This window comes from Rhinatrema bivittatum, chromosome 4 (genome assembly GCF_901001135.1).
Source record: "Rhinatrema bivittatum chromosome 4, aRhiBiv1.1, whole genome shotgun sequence".
NCBI lineage: Eukaryota > Metazoa > Chordata > Amphibia > Gymnophiona > Rhinatrematidae > Rhinatrema > Rhinatrema bivittatum.
The window spans coordinates 221,885,241-221,905,516 of NC_042618.1; the positions used below are offsets into that span (position 1 = coordinate 221,885,241).

A 20,276-nucleotide genomic window follows, 5' to 3' on the forward strand; every position below is an offset into this window, starting at 1 on the left:
TTGACAGAAGCGGCGGCTGTCAGCAGGTTTGACAGCCGATGCTTAATTTTACCGGCATCTGTTGTCGAACCCGCTGACAGCCACGGGTTCGGAAAATGGACACCGGCAAAATTGAGCATCCATTTTCCAACCTGCGGGCAGATTTTTTTTTTTAAAGATTTTTAATTTTTTTTTATTTTTGGGGCCTCCGACTTAATATCGCTACGATATTAAGTCAGAGGGTGTACAGAAAAGCGTTTTTTTTCTGCTTTTCTGTACCTTTTCCCGGTGCCGGCCGAAATTAACTCCTGCCTTTGGGTAGGCGTTAATTTCTGAGAATAAAATGTGCGGCTTGGCTGCAGATTTTACTTTCTGTATCATGCGGGAATAACTAATAGGCTCAACAACATGCATTTGCATGTTGCGGGCGCTATTAGTTTTGGGGGGGTTGGTCGTGCGTTTTTGATGTACTATTACCCCTTACTGTATAAGGGGTAAAAATAGCTAGTCAAACGCACGGCCAAACTGAGGCTAACGGTGCGCTCGGCCAAGCGCACCATACTGAATCGGCCCATCTGTGAGTCAAGCAGCCCCCAAGCTGGTTAGAGCAGAATTCTTTCTTGTAGTATGGCAAGGTGCTTTCAGAATCCCCCAGTGCAGAACAGCACTTTTTAAATATGGGGACTGTGAGGCAGAGCCCCTAGCATTCCCCTATTTTCCTGTGCAGGACCAGGCTAGACGCCTGGTCTAACTTAAATCCACTAAAGAGAGTATGCTGTATGGGTGGCATCCTGTGGGACGGGTAGGGCTCAGAGAGCGTTAACAGAGACTGAGGAATAAGAGCTGGTATCCAGTGGGGATAGCCAGACCAGGCCCAGGTCTCTGGGAGCAAGGCAGCTCTTGTGCATAACACTGTCCAAACACTGAGCTGAGATGAAGCAGCACAACTATGAGTAGAGAGAGAGAGAATACACTGTCTGAAGGTAAAGTCAGTCTACTGCTGTGTATATGACTGAAGGTATGAATAAAGTTCATGTTTTAAGAAAAGCTGGAGTCAGACTGAATTTCTGCCTCCAGACCGTTGGGGATTACTGCTCGTTCCCACATTTGGTGTCTGCATGGGATTTGTTCTAAGCAGTGCACAGACCAAAAAATCCAACCTCCAAGAAAGTATCTTGTGTGCAGTGCAGAGAGTTGTGAAGAGGACCTGTGGTTCTAAATGCTGTACAGAACCCAGGGGGCCTGTGGCTCTAAAACTAAATATAGAGCACGGAGTGCAGGTGTGCACAGTGGTTTGTCAAAGGGTGTGGCAGGAGCAGCACTGAAGAAAAAACCCAACATTTAAAGTTTCAGGTAGAAAGGAAACTGTATGTGGGCATGGTAGCAGGGACAGCAAGGAAGTTTTAGGGTTGAACTGGCTAGAGGGAGAAGCCCTGTTGGGAGATAGACAGGGATTTAACAGTGAGCAAATTATCACTGGTCAAGTAGGCTTTTTTCTTTTTTTTTTTTGCCTTGAAAAGAAAAGTGAAATAAACACTGGTGTAGCAGGGCTGTGCTGAGCAGGTCATGGTCCTGGGGTGGGGGGGGGGGGGGGAGTTGCCAGAGTGGGCTGTGAGTGTGATGAATGGAAGCTGGGTAGGACCCTCTTCCAACAAGCAAGCCACTCTGCAGGGAAGGTGTGCAGCCCCAGAATGCAGCAGTCTGAGAGCATGACTGAAGGTAGCTGGCAGGCCCTGATCCAGAATCTCCAGGAGGGGAGATAGGTTACAAGAAAGCCTGACAAGGAGCCAACGGGCCTAGGCTGAGCAAAAATGGAACCAGAAAGTACACTGGGCTGTCAACTTCTATGTGGAGTGGAGCTTTGTGGCCTTGTCAAAAAGTGGCAAAGCTCATGGAGGAATTGGATGAGTGGTTGGTAGAGGTGTTCAGTGAGCAGACTGAGTCATTGCAACAGTCTGAGATTGGCGCTACAGGTGGTCCTGTGGAAGACTCTGTAGGGTACCCAAACACTGCCGGGAGTCCAGAGACTGCTTCCCTGAGAAGTGCAAAGAAGGTGGCTGTGAAGAACCCTGAGAGAGAGGTCAAAGAGCCCTAGTGAGAGCAACACAGACTGCCCAGGAGGAGGCAGGGTGAAGAAGTTGGAAGTTGGCACTACATTGATTCGGATGAAGACCATTTAGGGTGCCCAAACACTACCGGGAGTCCCGAAACACCTCCGTGAGAAGCCCAGAGAGAGAGAGCACGGAAAGGCAAGTGAGACGCCATGGCAAGCCCAGAGGGTGACGCAGTGGAGACCCCAATGAGTGAAGCTGCAGGGGAGTCAGCAACCTGCATGGGCGAGTGGCCAAAGTATACAGAAAAGGAAACCGCGGAAAACCTGGAGGAAATCGTGGAGATCCCAGAGGGATGTGCCATGGAGAACCTGGAGGGAAAAGTTCACAGGGAGCCTAGAGGTTGGTGCTGTGGAGACTCCAGCAACTGAGGATACAATGGAGCCAAGGAGGGGCTCTACATCAGAGATACCAGATGTGAGGAAGCAGGTGCAGTTGGTGATAAAGGAACCAGCAGTTGTGGTTTCCCAGTTGGTCCATATAGCGCCATCAGAGTGGAATTCAAACCCAGAGCCAGCAAAGGACTTACTTAAAGGACTGGGGATGTGCACTGCGTGAATGGCACACCAGGTGGTGTTTCTGGCATGGTCAAGGGTAACCCTAAGAGAAGGGGACTGGGAGGTCTTGAACTCTCCTAAAAGGAATCTGGGAGGGAGTAGGGATGAGGGGATGGGAATGTGAAGCAGTGCCTCTAGTATTCCCCTATTTTCTTGTGCAGGACCAGGCTAGACGACTAGTCCACCTTAAATCCACTAAGGAGAGTATGCTCTATTGGCAGGATCCTGCGGGGCAGGTGGGACTCAGAGGGCATAACTAGAGAATGGGGAATAAGAGCTGGGATCCAGTTGGGGATAACCAGGCCCAGGCCCAGGTCTCCGGAGGTCCTATAGGTATTAGAGAGGGTAAAAGATTGCTTAGGCGATTGGCAAGCACCTTTACATACATTTTTATATCTAGATTCAGCAGTGATATAGGCCTATAATTGTAAGTTATTTTTAATGAGATTGATGGCACCCAAGACAATATGGGACTATTTCTGTGGTCTTTGCATCTTTTTGTACTTGAACTGTCTCTCCATACATGGTTACAGGATAATTGCCATTCTTTATTTTTTTTTCTTCTTTACCACAATATCTGGTTTTTTAATAGCCAGCTTTTTACCAATTGGTATGTCAAGGTTGTGATCCCAGTGATTGTCTAGTACCACAGTATTCTAGTTTCTAGTATATGAGCCGCGCTACAGTATAGTGCTGTTCTGTATACTGCCTTTCTGAAAGCACATTAGAGCCATCTGTGAGATGGGACACTATCTCCAGTTCTGTGCTACAGAATCTGCACTTGTCAGTTTTTACCAATTTTTTCTATACTTGCTGTGATTTGTCTTGTGCATTGTGAGGGAGCATGTAAAGAACTCCCTCAAAACACCTTAAAGCACTGGGTGCAGCTATCTGTACCAGTCCTCCTTAAGTCCCAAGCCAGCAAGGGATTCTGGGATAGGGTAGATTACTTCAAGCAGGGATAAGAGAATAGGGCCAGAGGGATGAGAGAGACAGAAGCCTCGAACACGAGCTGTAAGTAACAATTATTTTGTTGAACTGCTCAAACCAGCTAACTTGTTTACTATTGTTTAACAATAAAGAAGCTTATAAAGATTGTTGCCAGAGTCCATCTTGGAGTCTGTTCTTGGCTAGTCCTGACTGCTTCGCATCACATGTGGTGTTAGCAGTGGGATAGCTGGCCAAAGTAGGAAGCACAGGCAAAGTCCACAACCACAGCAGAAGAAAAATAAAAGCACTTTCTCTTTCTCCTGGGAACTTCCAGTTTCACTTTCCCAACTGAAGCAACAACCGGCTAAGGGGGGGTAACCCTGCCTGCACAACCAGGGATCAAGCAGTGAGTCAGGGCAGAACAGGCCAGCGTTTTGTTTCATTTCTCACTCCTGTCCAGAGAGATACCCAGTAGGGAAGTGGCTCAGAAAGCAGGGAAGATGGAGCAAGGGATCCAGATCCTTGCTACACGGCAGCAGCAATTGCAGTAGACCATACAAACTCAAATTGACCAGCAACAGGCGCTAGAACGTGTGCAGCAAAACACGGTGTTAATTCAGGTAGCACAGGCCGTGCAGACTGCTGTGTCCAATTTAACCCAGGTGAATCTGTTGCCTCACATCCTGTTTAAAGTGAAGGCAGGTGAAGACTCAAGAGGTCTTCCTGAGAAACTTTGAGAGGACTGTCTGCCTTTTGGCTTGGCCTAAAGCCAACTGGAATACATACTTGGCTAACTTACTCACAGGCAAACTTCAAGCAGCTTTCCAAGCAGCTAACCCAGATGGGACAGCTACCTATTGGAAGCCAAGGCCGCTATCCTGGAGAGAGCTGGGTATACTTAAGAAACATACTGGCAGGAGTTCCAGCGAGAATTCCTGCAACCTGGGGAGAGCTCCCGAAGTCTTTTTCTTCACCTGAAGGATGCCAGCTGGAAGTGGCTACAGCCAGAGACAGACTGGCCTTGAAGTAGCCTGACAGGTGCTCCTTTCTTGTGCAGGACCAGGCTAGACGACTAGTCCACCTTAAATCCACTAAGGAGAGTATGCTCTATTGGCAGGATGGGCTTGACTGGCCTATGCAAAATTGGCTCTGCCAACCCCCAGGGCTGACATTGGAAAGAGCTCTAGAAGTGGCGGACACCTTCCACCAGTGCCCAATGTGGGAAAGGAGGCTATAAAGACAGCCCCACAAACTTCTTGGCAAAGTACAGAGAGTGAAGCTTCCCAGCACTGATCCTCGGAAGTGGAGAGCTCATTTTCTGTATCAAGAACCCAGGCCACAGTCTCTTCCACGTGCTTTAACTTGGTCGGAGGTGTCATTTAGCAAGGGACTGTCAGATTGAGGGGCCTGAAGTTATGGACATCAGCTTACTAACCCAGCCAACACTAGACTGTGAAGTCTCTGGGGATAAAGGAAAAACTCCAAAGCAGGAAAAATCCTCACCCTGGAAGAAGAAAGGTACCTCAGGGAGTTCAAATCAGTCCAGGAATGAAACTGGACAATTTTTCCTTCTGTGCTTTTTATGAGGGGCATGGTCATCAGGAGGACTGCTGCCAATTTTAAAAGGCTGAAAATAGAGCCCTTGAGGATAATGACTAAAGGCAAAGTTGAACCCACACAGTGGGCTTGCTCCTTTTGTAAAATGATGGACCATACTGTTAGTGTGTCCATGGTTAGACGACATGGAGTGCGAACACAAGCTGGAGGAACAACAGCGCAAGAAAGAGAAGGGGGGCAATAGGAGACCCCTAGAATGAGAATGAAAAATGGGAAGAGTGGGCGAACACGTTAGCAAAGCTACAAAATTGTAGTTTAGTGGATATCCCTCATCTGCGTCGCAAAGAGTTCGTAATCTAGGTGGAACTGGATGAAGTCCCCACCCAAGCATTGATGGATTCAGGGTCTGGCAAGACTCTCGCTCATAATGATCGAGGGGTTAAAGGGGCACTTAGAGAAGATAAGGCCATCGCGGAAAGATTAAATGATTTCTTTGCTTCGGTGTTTACTGAAGAGGATGTTGGGGAGGTACCCGTAATGGAGAAGGTTTTCATGGGTAATGATTCAGATGGACTGAATCAAATCACGGTGAACCTAGAAGATGTGGTAGGCCTGATTGACAAACTGAAGAGTAGTAAATCACCTGGACCGGATGGTATACACCCCAGAGTTCTGAAGGAACTAAAAAATGAAATTTCAGACCTACTAGTAAAAATTTGTAACTTATCATTAAAATCATCCATTGTACCTGAAGACTGGAGGATAGCAAATGTAACCCCAATATTTAAAAAGGGCTCCAGGGGCGATCCGGGAAACTACAGACCAGTTAGCCTGACTTCAGTGCCAGGAAAAATAGTGGAAAGTGTTATAAACATCAAAATCACAGAACATATAGAAAGACATGGTTTAATGGAACAAAGTCAGCATGGCTTTACCCAGGGCAAGTCTTGCCTCACAAATCTGCTTCACTTTTTTGAAGGAGTTAATAAACATGTGGATAAAGGTGAACCGGTAGATATAGTATACTTGGATTTTCAGAAGGCGTTTGACAAAGTTCCTCATGAGAGGCTTCTAGGAAAAGTAAAAAGTCATGGGATAGGTGGCGATGTCCTTTCGTGGATTGCAAACTGGCTAAAAGACAGGAAACAGAGAGTAGGATTAAATGGGCAATTTTCTCAGTGGAAGGGAGTGGACAGTGGAGTACCTCAGGGTTCTGTGTTGGGACCCTTACTGTTCAATATATTTATAAATGATCTGGAAAGAAATACGACGAGTGAGATAATCAAATTTGCAGATGACACAAAATTGTGCAGAGTAGTTAAATCACAAGCAGATTGTGATAAATTGCAGGAAGACCTTGTGAGACTGGAAAATTGGGCATCCAAATGGCAGATGAAATTTAATGTGGATAAGTGCAAGGTGATGCATATAGGGAAAAATAACCCATGCTATAATTACACGATGTTGGGTTCCATATTAGGTGCTACAACCCAAGAAAGAGATCTAGGTGTCATAGTGGATAACACATTGAAATCGTCGGTTCAGTGTGCTGCGGCAGTCAAAAAAGCAAACAGAATGTTGGGAATTATTAGAAAAGGAATGATGAATAAAACGGAAAATGTCATAATGCCTCTGTATCGCTCCATGGTGAGACCGCACCTTGAATACTGTGTACAATTCTGGTCGCCGCATCTCAAAAAAGATATAATTGCGATGGAGAAGGTACAGAGAAGGGCTACCAAAATGATAAGGGGAATGGAACAACTCCCCTATGAGGAAAGACTAAAGAGGTTAGGACTTTTCAGCTTGGAGAAGAGACGACTGAGGGGGGATATGATAGAGGTGTTTAAAATCATGAGAGGTCTAGAACGGGTAGATGTGAATCGGTTATTTACTCTTTCGGATAGTAGAAGGACTAGGGGACACTCCATGAAGTTAGCATGGGGCACATTTAAAACTAATCGGAGAAAGTTCTTTTTTACTCAACGCACAATTAAACTCTGGAATTTGTTGCCAGAGAATGTGGTTCGTGCAGTTAGTATAGCTGTGTTTAAAAAAGGATTGGATAAGTTCTTGGAGGAGAAGTCCATTACCTGCTATTAAGTTCACTTAGAGAATAGCCACTGCCATTAGCAATGGTTGCATGGAATAGACTTAGTTTTTGGGTACTTGCCAGGTTCTTATGGCCTGGATTGGCCACTGTTGGAAACAGGATGCTGGGCTTGATGGACCCTTGGTCTGACCCAGTATGGCATTTTCTTATGTTCTTATGTTCTTAAGGACCTCTTCCAAAAAGAGTGCATCAATCACAAGAGAAAAAGAGATGCTTACCTGTGAGCAGGGGGACAAACAGGAATACCCAACCAGTCAGGTTCTGCTGATGAGCTCGGCAGGTCAAGCCATTATGGAAGCAGGAGTCCTTCCTCAGCTCCTGTACCCAGTTATTCTGGGACACGATTGTCCCCAGTTTATGACCCTGTGGGTCCAGCTCACAGGGAATCAGGTTAGCCCACCCAGGGGTGGGTCACCGGTAAAGAAGAGCTGGGAATTAGCCCAGGCCTGGCTGAATACCCGGCCTGACAAGGCCTAGCTGAGGGGGAAGGGTATGTGAGGGATCAGAACTCTTTGAAGGACCAGGTACAGCTATCTGTATCTGTCCTCCTTAACTCTTGAGCCTGCATGGGATTCTGGGCTAGGGTGGATCACTGTGAGTATCTGGACTGCGTGCAAGCAATGCATTTTTTAAAAGCTGCAAATTGTTGCTTATATGTGCGTGCACGAATTTAAAAAAAAAATGTTTGGGGTTTTAAAATCTGCTTACCTGCAAGCGTTAAAGCCTTCAAAGTCCCAAGGAAGATACGCAAATTATGTTTGCTTGGGTAACCACTTAAAATTAGGAGTACATGAATGCGAGGTAGGCGTATTTTAAATTATATGCATTCAGTTGCACACATGATTTAAAATTGTTGCTTATGTGCAGTATGGGCGCTCACACGCTCATTTTAAAGTTACCATCTCTGTTTTAATCATTAGCCCAAAATCTTACAAACACTTCTGTTTTAATAGCAACAAATTCTTTAAAAATTTTGTTTTCTTGGCTTTCAAAGATTTTTGTTGCTATTACAATAAAATGTTGTGTTTACATTTTTGGGCTAATGATTAAAAACATCAAGTGATTACCTTTCTAGGATGACAGTGATTTATGATAACCTGTACACCTCTTCCATGGAAGTGCAAACCATAAGATTTTTCTTAGCAATTTGCTTATTTTATGTGATCATTCCATTTGTTCTTTGTAGCTATTTGTGGTCATGTGCTCTCTTTTTACCTGCCTTGTGTGTTTCTTTTATATTATAGTAGTCTGTCAACAAGATGTTACCACTATTGGTTAGTTTTCCTCCGTTGAAGTTTACCTTGGCACATTTGTCAAGGTCAGATGTTGCCCTGATGTCACCTGAGAAGTTGCTCGTGTGTGATGGTTTGCCGTGTTCAGGCTTTGAGGACGCAAATGGACAATTACTGCTGCTACCCTAAGAGTGGCATTGAGGGCTTTGTTTTAGAAGAGACCTCCCTTTTCCAGTCCTCAATCAAGAAGGAAACCTGTGTTGCCAAGACAGTTGTTCTGAAGAGGGTACAGGGAGAAATATGGGGTGAAAGAAATAAAAATAGTGACTGAAAGGAACAAAAGAGAAAGGTAGACATATAAGAAAAGAGAAATAAGGGAAAAAGCTTGAAAGATTCTGGGTATTACTACTACTTATTACAGAGATTTCATAATGTACTCTCTTAGCACCTATCTTTCTAATTCTACTCGTTGTACACCAGAGGAGTCATTGAGAGGCCATTTCTAACACCAGGTTTAGGGTAAACAAATTTTAATGCATTTGCTATTGTGATAAAAATCAGTGTGTGATTTTCTTTTTTTTTTTTTTTTCATTAGAAAAAAAATCCAATAATAGTGGTTTAAATGCTTTCCAGGTTCTATGTACCCTTTGGGATATGGAAACGGAAGAGGTTGAAGATATTCTGCAAGAATTTGTCAATAAATCTCTCCTATTTTGTGATCGCAATGGAAAATCCTTCCTGTATTATTTACATGACCTTCAACTGGACTTTCTCACAGAGAAGAATCGTGGCCAACTCCCAGTATGTATATCTCAATACTTTTTTTTGGCATTTTGGTTTGTTCATCTCCCTCTCTTTTTTTTATTTCTGTGGCTTAAATACCGTTATTCCTTAGTTTTTCATTCAGCTGCATGCTTTTCCCCATGACTTCAAAACAGCTCTCATTAAAACATACATGGGAAGGGTATAGAAGCACAGATTGTGGAGGAGCTTTTGATGTGAAAGGTAATATTTATATACTGCCGTTATTGTGAATTACAAAATGATTTATATTTTTTACAGTATATCATCCCCAAAAAATTAAACTCTGATTCTATTATGTGTTTTTCCATAGAGACAAAATGGGAGAAAAGCTTAGTGAATGAGGCCTTAAGTTTGAATTTATGGAGGTTAAAGCAATTGGCTGGATTCTTTAATATATTAGCTTGTCTATTTCCTGGTTCTGTTTGCTCTTTTGAGCTGCTTGTTACATTTCCTTTCTTTTACTTCTAATACAATTTATTTCTTGGGCTGTAAGCCTTTTTTTTAACTTATTAAATATTTTGGTTACATCTGTTTTCATATATCTTTTTCCTTGAATCAGCATTATAGCCATTTGCATTGTATTCACGGTTATATTATGCCATGTGTAAGATAGCATTAGATTATAATCATATGCCCAACACATTTTGGGGTTTTTTTCTTTGTTATAACTTTTTTTTTTTTTAACAATTTCTTCTTTTTACAAGTGAATGAAATGCAAATGTCCATAAACAGGTACTAGATAGTACTTATTTCACCAATAGGCTTCAGCTGACTCCAATATCATAGAACAGACCGAAAGGTACTTTTTTGTATGAATTTTCCAGTACCTGTATGTGGACATGTCTTTCACACACTTGCAAAACAAAGGAACTAATAAAAAAAAAAAATTTATAAAAAAAAATAAAATAATAATAAAATAAAAACTGATGGTGTTGGGCATATGATTATAATCTAATGTTATCCAAGCCACAGCATAGTATAGCCATGTGAATTGTTTGCTGATACTAAAAGGTGAATTTTAAAAGCCTGGTGCACATATCAATTAGGGGATATGCACTTATGTCGGGCTCGTGCACGCCGAACAAATTTTTAAAGCCCCACCGAGATACACGCATATCTCCCAGGGCGTGTACATCTCGAAAGCTTTCAAAAAGGGCTGGGCATGGGCGTTTCGGGGCATGTACCTGAGATGTGCATGCAAATACTTAAGCATCCCTGCGCATACCGAGGTCCCCTGCTGCGTAACTTTACTTCTGTTAGGCAGATCAGCAGGGTTTTAAGGGTCGGGGCTAGCTGGGAGGGGGAGGAAAGCTAATAAACTAGGGGGTTTGGAAGGACCTGTCTCTTAACTGGGTGAACTGGGAACGAACTGGTTTTAGTGGCAATGGCGTCGGGGCGCACCCCTTTTAAAATCCCCCCACTTATGCAGTAGAAGCAGCATTTGTGCACAGAGGTGCGCACCCACTTAAAATTGGGTGCTCATGTGTGCGGTCAGTCTATTTTATAATGTGTGCATATGTGCGCGTGTGTTATAAAATAGCCGCGTCCCTGGGCATGGGCCAACACATGCATACATGTGTGCCAGTCTTAAAATTCACTTTTGAAATCGAAACCTGAATTTTTTGTGGTCCACCATTTTTTGGATTTAATTGATTATATGACATGTTTCATACCTCTAGCTTGAATTGTAATTGGTACTGTATTCATACCTTGTATAGACCAATGTGATAGGTGTACAGGGTTCTGGTGAGAATCAGCAGTGCTTAGTTTCATTATAGTGGGAATGGCTAAGAGAGAAGAACTTTTCAAAAAACTTTAAACATCAATACCTCATGAATGAAATGGACTACGATAGGATGAGGTAAATGGCATAAATGAAAAAGAGTGGTTAGGAAAGGGTTGCGATAATAGGCTAGAGGTTGACAATAAAAATGATAATAAGAGAAGAGACATTAAAGCAGACAGATGCACAGAACAGAATTGTACTGGACAGGAGTGTGATGAGCCAGAAATGCAGAGAGGCTGGAAAATGTTTAATTTCCTGTCAGTTTATATTCCTTGCCCCCTCCCCATTTTTTTTTTTGTATCTTGCTAATTTTTTTTTAATTTTAAGCTGCCAAGCGAACTTCTTAAAAAAAAACAAACAAACCCTACAAATGATTGATAGTTTCTGCTTGAAGTAACTTGCCGAAGATCACACAGTGACCTTAGTGGATAGGGAAATTGAAGAGGGGTGTCCTCAGCTACTGCTTGGGGAATTCTGTGTTGCGCAGTTTTGCAAACATTTGTGCAGAATTCTCACCTATGCAGATGTCTGCATTTGTCCCACAAAATAAGATGTGGGGACCAGAAAGCAGCAGCAGTGGTAGTAGAGGCCTACGTGGGCCAGAAGGGAGAAAGGAGTAGTACCGTGCCCGGTGGAAATGAATAAGGAGCCAACGGCAGACCAAAGATAAGCCTGCAGCATCTGCCTTGACCTGCATGACCCAAACAAAGGAGGGAGCAGTGGGGTTCAGTAGAGCCTGAACCAGAAAGATAGATGGCAAGCTTGGGGGAGGAGGGGGGGTCTAGCTTAAGAGGGACTGGCAGATAGAAAGCTAGGGGTGAGGGGAGAGGAGAGGGAGCTCGCTCTCTCTGCTGTCTGCCCATGACCCCCCCCCCCCCCCAGGAGTAAAGTCTGGGGAAAGATAGAAAACTGGAAGTCTTGCTAAAGGGAAGAGGCAGACAGGGGGTGTTGCTGGGGTGAGGGGAGAGAACGGGGGGAGGGGAGACAGTTGGGGAGGAGGATTCAAGCCTTGTAGGGGGCTGAGGGGAGAGAGACAGAATGAGGGGGAAGGGGTTGAACCTGATGGGACAGAGAGAGACATATGATAGGGGGGGGGGGGGGGAGCCATGGGTGTCAGCCATAAGAGGGGAGTGAGACTAAGAGATTGAACCAAGATGGGAGGAGAGATCAAGCATGGGGAAGGGGGTTCAAGACATAAGGTGGCAACAGCTGGAGTGGGTCATTGAGCAATCCGGAGGAACCAGGTCTTATGATGGGGAAAAATCTACACAAAAAAAATTGAAAATCCTGCATCGTTGAGAAGTAACCTTTTTCTGTATTGCACTATAAATTAATTATTACTAAAATTAGTGATTCTCCGAGGACAAGCTGGATGTGGTAGTCCTCACACATGGGTGACGACATCGGATGGAGCCCAGCACGGAACTTTGATCTCAAAGAAACTAGAACTTTCAAACATGCCCTACTGAGCATGTGCAGCTGTAGTTATCACCCTCAGTCTTTTTTTTTCCATAGAGCCGTGTGTCTCACGGTATTCAGCTTTGCTCTCTCCTCACAGTTTTTGTAAGTGATTTTTTCCAGAGCTACAGCTGTTTTATTTCCTTTACCTTGTGGTAGTTTTATTTTTTTCTTTTTCATCTTTCCTCTGTCTGCCAGCCGCAGGGCAGGCCTTAGTCGCTATGCAGTCTGGTAGAGTCTATTTCTAACCCTTATTAAAAAAAAAAAACATACATATACTGCACCGGCAGTTTAGTATCTGTGTCCTCTCATTGCTCTGTCTGTTTTTGTACTTTTTGCCAGGTGCTATGAGGACTGACTGAATGCAGTCCGTGTAGGGTGACCAACTGACCTGTTTTGGACCAGACAGCCCGGTTTCCCTGTACGTACTCAGATCAGTCCAGACTCCTGGGTTTTGCCTCCCCTCCAGCAGATGGAGACAGTGAAAGCTTCACTGACACGTAACACGAGGTGCCACCTGCAGTCCCTCAGTATTTCTCTATCTCCAGCAAATGGTGGAGGTAAAAATCCTGCAGTCTGAGACTGATTAAAAAAAAAAAAAAAAAGAGAAATTTTGAGAACTAGTTTGATTTGCTTCCCAGGGGGATTGTTAGGTCCCGGTAGGGCCATCCCCCCCTGGTTTGTGAGGCAGACAAACAGGGGCTTGGGTCCCTCCTGGCTGGCTTGGTCCCTTCTGGCAGGACAAGGTGGAAAGCTGGAGGTTTTCAGTTCCCTCACCCTGAAGGAAGAACAGAGCCCGCTCTCAGACTGCTAAAGGGAAGTGCTGCTTGTCTTTGTTTTTGCTTGCTCAAAGTTTTTTGTTTTTTTTTTTGTAAATAGAGAGAGAAAGAAGGCAAGACTTTGAAGTTAATGAGGGGGTAGCCATGGGTCGGCACATTTGCCCAGCATCTCTTTGTCAGATCGGGTGGCCCTTCTATTTCTTCCCATTCCCCTGGAGGTGTTTTTTTATTTTTGCCATGGCTCGGTGCCACATTTGTAATGCCACGTGATCCATGCTGCACTGTAGGTGGAGATGCGCGCATGTATCTCCCTCAAGGACCGATGTTCCCGGTGTCTCTCCAGAAAAGAGCACACCTCGGGGAAACTAAAAACTGCCTCGGCCAGGTACTGCGAGCCTGGGAGGCTCTCTGCACTGAGGCAGCCGGTAGACAACAACTTCCCGCTCAGCGTGGGAACGGCGGCCATTTTGTCTACATTCTCTGCTGCCTCGTGCACCGCAGAGGGTGGGAAGGGGATCCCCCCTCCCCCATTGTCCCCTGTGGTTAGGACCTCCGGGGGAGGCCAGGAGGCTGAGGGGTATTTTGCAGCAGGAGGAATCTGATTCATCTTCTTTTTCCTCGGACTTTGTGCTACTTTTGCTTAAGGCTTATAAAGCCAGGAAGGCCAAGGAAGTGCAGGGGGCTTCAGCGAGCTCAAGGCCAGCAAAAAGGGCCAAGACTTCTCGAGCTGCTGAGGCTACGAGGGTCCGGTGGGTCCCTAGCACCATCTACCATGGTGGACACCTCCTCTGACGCTTCAGAGGTGGGGGATCCGCATGTGCAGGACCAGTCTGAGTCAGATCCGGGATTCGTTGATTAGGATCTGGATCAGGTGCTGAATAAAAGCCCGTCTGTGGAAGGGAATGTTCCAAGGTGGTTCGGTTGTTCCACAGGGAAGAGCTGGTTTCCTTAATTCCTGCGATCCTGGAAGAGTTGAATATAAAGATCCCATGAGAGGAATCAAGTTTGGAAGAGGTAGACCCAGTCATGACTGGATTCCGGGGTCCGACAAGGTCTTTTCCTTTTCACCAGTCGATCAGCACATTGGTCTTTAGGGAGTGGGATACTCTTGACACAGGCCTGAATGTCAGCAGAGCCATGGATAAGTTGTATCCTTTGCCGGAGGAAACGCTGAAACTCTTGAAGGTCCCAAAAGTTGGTGCATCCGTGTCGGCTGTTACAAAGAAGACGACTATTCCAGTTGCAGGTGCTACCGCCCTGAAGGACATTAAGGATCGGAAGCTGGAGGCACACCTCAAAAAGATATTTGAAGTCTCTGCCCTTGGCATTTGAGCAGCGGTCTGCAGCAGCTGGCTTGAGATGGGTGCAGCAGTTACAGGCCGACAGATCTTTGTCTGAGACTGAGGCTGAGCAGCTGTAAGCTATGGTGGTCTGTGGCAGTGATGCTTTGTGTGATCTGGTCAGAACGTCCTCTAGGACAATGATTTTGGCTGTTTCGGCCCGCAGGCTCCTCTGGCTGAGGAATTGGTTGGCCGATGTTTCATCAAGTCTCAGGAGTCTTGCCTTTCAAGGGTAAGCTTCTGTTTGGATGGAACTTGGAGGAGATGATCAAGCTTCTAGGGGAGAACAAGGTTCATAAGCCTGAGGATAAGCCGAAGCAGAAAGCCTCTTTCCCCTCACGTTCCTGTTACAGAGGAAATATGTGTTTTCGGCCTACCTACCAGAGGGTCAGGGAACTCTCAACGGCAGTTCTCAGGGAGGCAGCTGTCCTGGAACCAGTCCTTTTGTGGCAGGAGGCCTGGAAGAGAGAGATCCTCCCAGGGCAGTGGTGGAGCCAATCTGCCCAATGATGCCAGGCTGGTCCACTCAGTGCCATTCATAGGAGGCCGGTTGGCTCTGCTCTGAGGAATGGACCAGAATCATGTTAGACCAGTGGGTGTTAAGTGTGATAAAACAAGGTTACGCTTTAGAATTTGCTCGGCCGCTCAAAATTTGTTCCTGGTTTCCCCATGCAGATACGAGTAAAAGAAAATTGCAGTACGGGACGCTGTTTGTCGCCTTTGCAGGCTGGGAGCCAATGTGCCTGTCCCCATCAAAGAGCGTAGGACAGGCCGCTATTCCATTTATTTCACAGTTCCAAAAAAAGAGGGCACCTTTCATCCATTCCTTGATTTAAAAAAAGGTGAACTTGGCTCTAAAGAATCCTTGTTTTTGAATGGAGACTCTACGCTCGGTGATTGCCTCAGTGCACAAGGGTAAATTCCTGGCCTCTCTGATTTGACCGAAGCGTACTTACTCATAGTCATCAGGCTAGACCATCAAAGATACCTGAGATTCTTGGCTCTGGGGGAGCATTTTCAGTTTTGCCGTCTGCCTTTCAGGCTGGCGACAGCACCCAGGACCTTCACCAAGCTGATAGTCGTGGTGGCTGCAGCCCTCAGGAAGGATAGGGGTCTTAGTTCGCCCCTATCTGGACGACTGGTTGATTCGAGCAACGTCTGAATCCTTTTGCCGGGAGGCGGTGGATTTGGTCGTTCAGCACCTGTGGTCCTTGGGACTTTTGTCCAAAAGTCATCTTTTCCCTTCTCAGTCTTTGGAATTCGATACCAAGGTGGGGAAGGTCTTCCTCACCAAAGAGCAGATTTTCAAGTTGCAAGCTCATGTCCGTGGATTGTTAGAGAAGCAAGTGCCCAAGGTTTGGGACTACTTACAAGTTCTCGGGTCTATGGATTCCAGTTTGGAGTTGGTTCCTTGGGCGTTTTCTCATATGAGACCACTTCAGTCGGCTTTACTATTCTGTTGGAATCCGTTGTCAGAGCAGTTTCACCTGCCTCTCCCGCTTATGGAGGTTGCCAGTCCAGTCTCTCGTGGTGCCTCCTCCCAGAGAAATTGAGACGAGGGGTGGACCTCGATATCCCGGTCTGGACGATTGTCAGCACCAACACTAGTCTTTCTGGTTGGGGAGTGTCAGAACCAGTCCGTGCAGGGTCGGTGATCAATGGAGGAAACTCTATGGTCCATCAATCGCCTAGAGACGAGAGCTGTACATTTGGCCCTTCAGGCGTTTCTGCCCCTGGTGAGGGGAAAGCCGGTGAGGGTGTGGTCGGACCATACGACGACAGTGGTTTACATAAATCTCAGCGATCAGTGATTGTGTCTGAACTCTCAACTGGAGAGTTGACAGGTTTTTCGGGATCAGGGGGCCTTGATTTCCATTGCTTTCCTGCCCCTTCAGGAAGGTGGGATTCGACTGGGTTCCCCTCTGAAAGCCTGGTTGTCCACCCATGCAAGGGGTGTCCCTCTTTCTCTGTTTCCCGGAGAAGGCATGTTGCTGCTTCTGAATAGTGGTTGCTCTTGGTTCCTCGTGGGATCCAAGAGACAGCTGAGCGGTAGTGCTTTCCTTAGGTCATCCTAAGGTACAACAGGTCTATTTCGTGAGGGAGCCTTTCCAGAATAGCTCACCTGTGAAGATTAAGGTGTTCTCTCATCCAGGAGTCACCTTTGATACCTGCTGAGCTCTATGGGCATTTTTTTTTTTTTAGTAAGGACCATTATTGCCAGTCATTCTTGCCTGCAGGACCCTATGTCAATGAGGAGGGTTCTAATCCATTTAATTGGTGAGTATGCCTTTTAACCTATTGCCATATCTATGACTGAGGGAGTTGGGGGACGAGGGACCCCGCAACAGAGGTACTGCTCTTTGGTTGAAAGTGGCTTGTAAGCTTTACTTCCTCATTTTAGGGATAACCCTGTCTGCGGACAGGGGAGTCCTGGTTCATGCAACAATTGTTCCATTTACTGGATCGTGTGCTTCCTTGGGGGGAAGCTATCATGGCTGAGGTATTAATAACTAAGCCAGGTTCGGGGCAGTCTGTTCCGAGATCGCCCTTGCCCTTCCCTGATACTCTTAGAGTTTCCAGGCTGGTGAAAAAATCCTGTTCGACAGGCGTTTGCACTTGCAGCACCCCGACTTCCTGTTTGTTACTGGAGTGTTTCTGGATTTCTTCCCTGGGGAATTTGCTCACAGTTTCAGCTGTTCCAAGCAGGCTGAGGGCTCTGTCTTGGTGGGTAACTCCCTACTGGAATTGGCAGTGAGTTATTTGCTTGGGGTCAAGTTATACAACCTAGCAAATTGTGCTTATCCCAGCGGTCTGCCTCCTTGTGTTCTTCACTCCTTCCAACTTTCATTTGGAATTTTGGGGGAAGGGGGGGGGGGGGAGTTAAGGCATTCGTGGTATATCTTAGTGTATACCTGCAGGGAAACACACACCACTTTTTCCCTATATTTTCACCAAGCTTTGGCCATACTGCTTTTTAACTTTTCTAACTTCACTAGGTTGCCCAAAGTATCTTCCTGCTCAACTGAACTGTGCTGTAGACAGGATGGATAGCCCTGCCCTTGACAGGATACAGTGTTGGTGAGCTTCAGGCCTAACATATTTCCCTGCTCGGGGATTGCCTTTCATCCCCTGAAAGTCTTGATGCTGTCCTGCTGGTCAGCTATGTCTGGTACTTTGGCATGTAGGGTCTGTGACAGACCCTGCCATTGTTGCAGATTATTCTTCCGAGCGTTGCTTGGGTTTTCTGCCCATTATGCCTATTAGCCAAGCATGGGCAGACTTCTGCAGACACATTCTGTCCTTTGGATGTCAGTTCACCGCAGTTTCTTTCTGGGGAGTTCTCGAGCCCAGTTAGTTTTTCGGTTGTCTTGTAACACCGAAGAAAATTGTGAGGTCTGCAGCCAAGAATTCTTCTCTTGTTTACTTCTCTAGACTTTTTCCTGTATCCAGGAGGTTCTAATCCTACTGTCGTCATCGGGGTTTACTAATCCGAAACCTTGCTTGTAATGTTTTACGTGATGCGGAGTATGTTTCTTGTTGGCACTTGCATTCACTCCCCTGCCTTAGGCGCCTCTGCATCAGGGTTTTGTGTCTCAGTCTTTTCTATGGTTTTCTCTTTGTAGAACCCAACTCTTTTCCCATCTAGACCCTTTTGTGAGTCAGCTGTCTCACAGGCAAAAGGGAGAGAGGTGCTTTCAGCATGGTGCGGTTTCCTGCTTTGTCCTGTTTGGACAACAATTAGCTTGGGATTCACCCTTGTGTGAGGACTGCCATCCTGATTGTCCTCTGAGAAAGCAGTTGCTTACCTGTAACTAGGGTTCTCTAAGGACAGCAGGATGTTAATCCTCACAAAACCTACCCGCCTCCCCTGGGAGTTGGTTTCTCCATGTATAAGCTATATTATGGACTGAAGGATTTTGCCTAGAGGGCAGGGTAATAACTACAGCTGTACATGCTCAGTAGAGCATGTTGGAAAGTTCTAGATTCTTCGAGATCAAAGTTCCCTGCAGGGCTCCATCCAATGATGTCACCCATATGTGAGGACTAACATCCTGCTGCCTTGGGGAACACCTATTATAGGTAAGCAACTCTGCTTTATATTGTTTTATTTGAACAAATAATGTCTGCAGAATTTTAATTTTTTTTTTTTTTCGCAGAATTTCTTCAGAAGTATGCTCTTATCTCCTATCACTCCCATCATGTATAGTAAGCACCCTTTTTTCACCTAAAAGGCAAGAGTGGCTGCCTTCCTAATGTCCAGCATTGTGATTTACTAATTTTTCACAATAAACTCTTAGCCATGGCCAATATCAGAATCTGCTCAGAAGTTTTTCTGTCTGAGCTTTTTGCATGTAATGTCGCCCATCCTCATCTCGTGACTTTACTGACTGTGGTCATGGCTCGCTTGTATCAGATAAGTATCATTGTGCATTTGTAAGGAATGTAGCATTTAACTCTCTTGCCGCCTTTACAAACTTTGAAGTGCTTGTTCTATACAAAATATGAACTGAGTGCTTGATGTAGTATTCCAGTCATTATGGATTGTCTAGGTTTAATAACCATAACATTCCTCTCTTTGTTGTAGGGTCTGCATCAAAAAATTGTCCATCAGTACCAGAAACATTATGAAACCCATCTACCTGCCTTAGACCAAGATGACTGCATGTATTGGTACAATTTTCTTGCTTACCATATGGCCAGTGCCAGAATGCACAATGTAAGCTAAATATTTTTTTCATTTTTAACTTTTTGTGTAATTTGATGGAAGATATGAAATTTTAACCAGAGATAAGAACATAAGAATACATTGCTAAGAATTTCCAACTTGCATCCATGGACTTTGCTCTACAGATTCAATAAGATCTATTTCATCCAAATACTTTAAAATGTAATATGCACTCCAGACAGCAACAGTACATACAGTTAGAGACAGATTTCAGTATTGTCATCTTATGCTTCCAGGAAAAGTTATCTTGAAAGTCCCAGCATAAATGTCAACGAATCATCACTGCAATGATCTAAAACACATGATAGCTGATTTTTTTTTTTTTTTAATTTTGTGTGTGGCCCTGCAGTGTCTTCCTTCTCCTTTTGGTCTTCCTGCTTTTGTCAGAACCAGCCTCTGTTGTGCTGTAGTGCCATGGGCTGTCATATTTCCTCTATTTTTACATCCCCTCCCAGCTCTCTTTGCCCAGTCATTGCAGCCACAGTCTTCAGTCGGGAGCCAGGGACCAGGGCACGCCTTTTAGAATCCTGCAATTATGAGCTCTAAATCTGGCCACTAGGTGTCACCATGACACGATGACTGGGACTCCCCCCTCCCACAGAGGTTGCGAATGCTGCCTCTCCATCATCCCTAACCCAGGCCGGTTCTTTTTTTCTAGTGTGGCTATTCATTTACTTTCACTCCCATTTCAGATAGCCATTCCTGAAATTATTTCATATAGCTTTGGAAAATATACACTTGCATATTCACTTAATAGTTGAAGAGCTGGTGGGTGGCAAATAATTTGGCTTTATAGCCATCTGTTGTTTAGTTGTATTATATTTATTTATTTATTTATTTATTTAATATATCGACATTCTTACATCAAATGCAAATCATACCGGTTTACATGAAACAGAAAAAG

At 45.2% G+C, this 20,276-nt stretch overlaps 1 protein-coding gene across 5 annotated transcripts in view; it reads left to right on the forward strand.

Moving 5' to 3' along the window:
• The window catches only part of APAF1 (apoptotic peptidase activating factor 1), a 223,331-nt gene that overhangs the window by 53,948 nt on the left and 149,107 nt on the right, over positions 1 to 20,276 (forward strand). For all 5 annotated transcript variants that reach the window (XM_029599744.1, XM_029599743.1, XM_029599746.1 and 2 more), the window contains 2 exons: positions 9,113 to 9,280; positions 19,232 to 19,363. In XM_029599744.1, the coding sequence (XP_029455604.1) occupies positions 9,113 to 9,280; positions 19,232 to 19,363 (300 nt within the window). The remainder of the gene's footprint in view (positions 1 to 9,112; positions 9,281 to 19,231; positions 19,364 to 20,276) is intronic.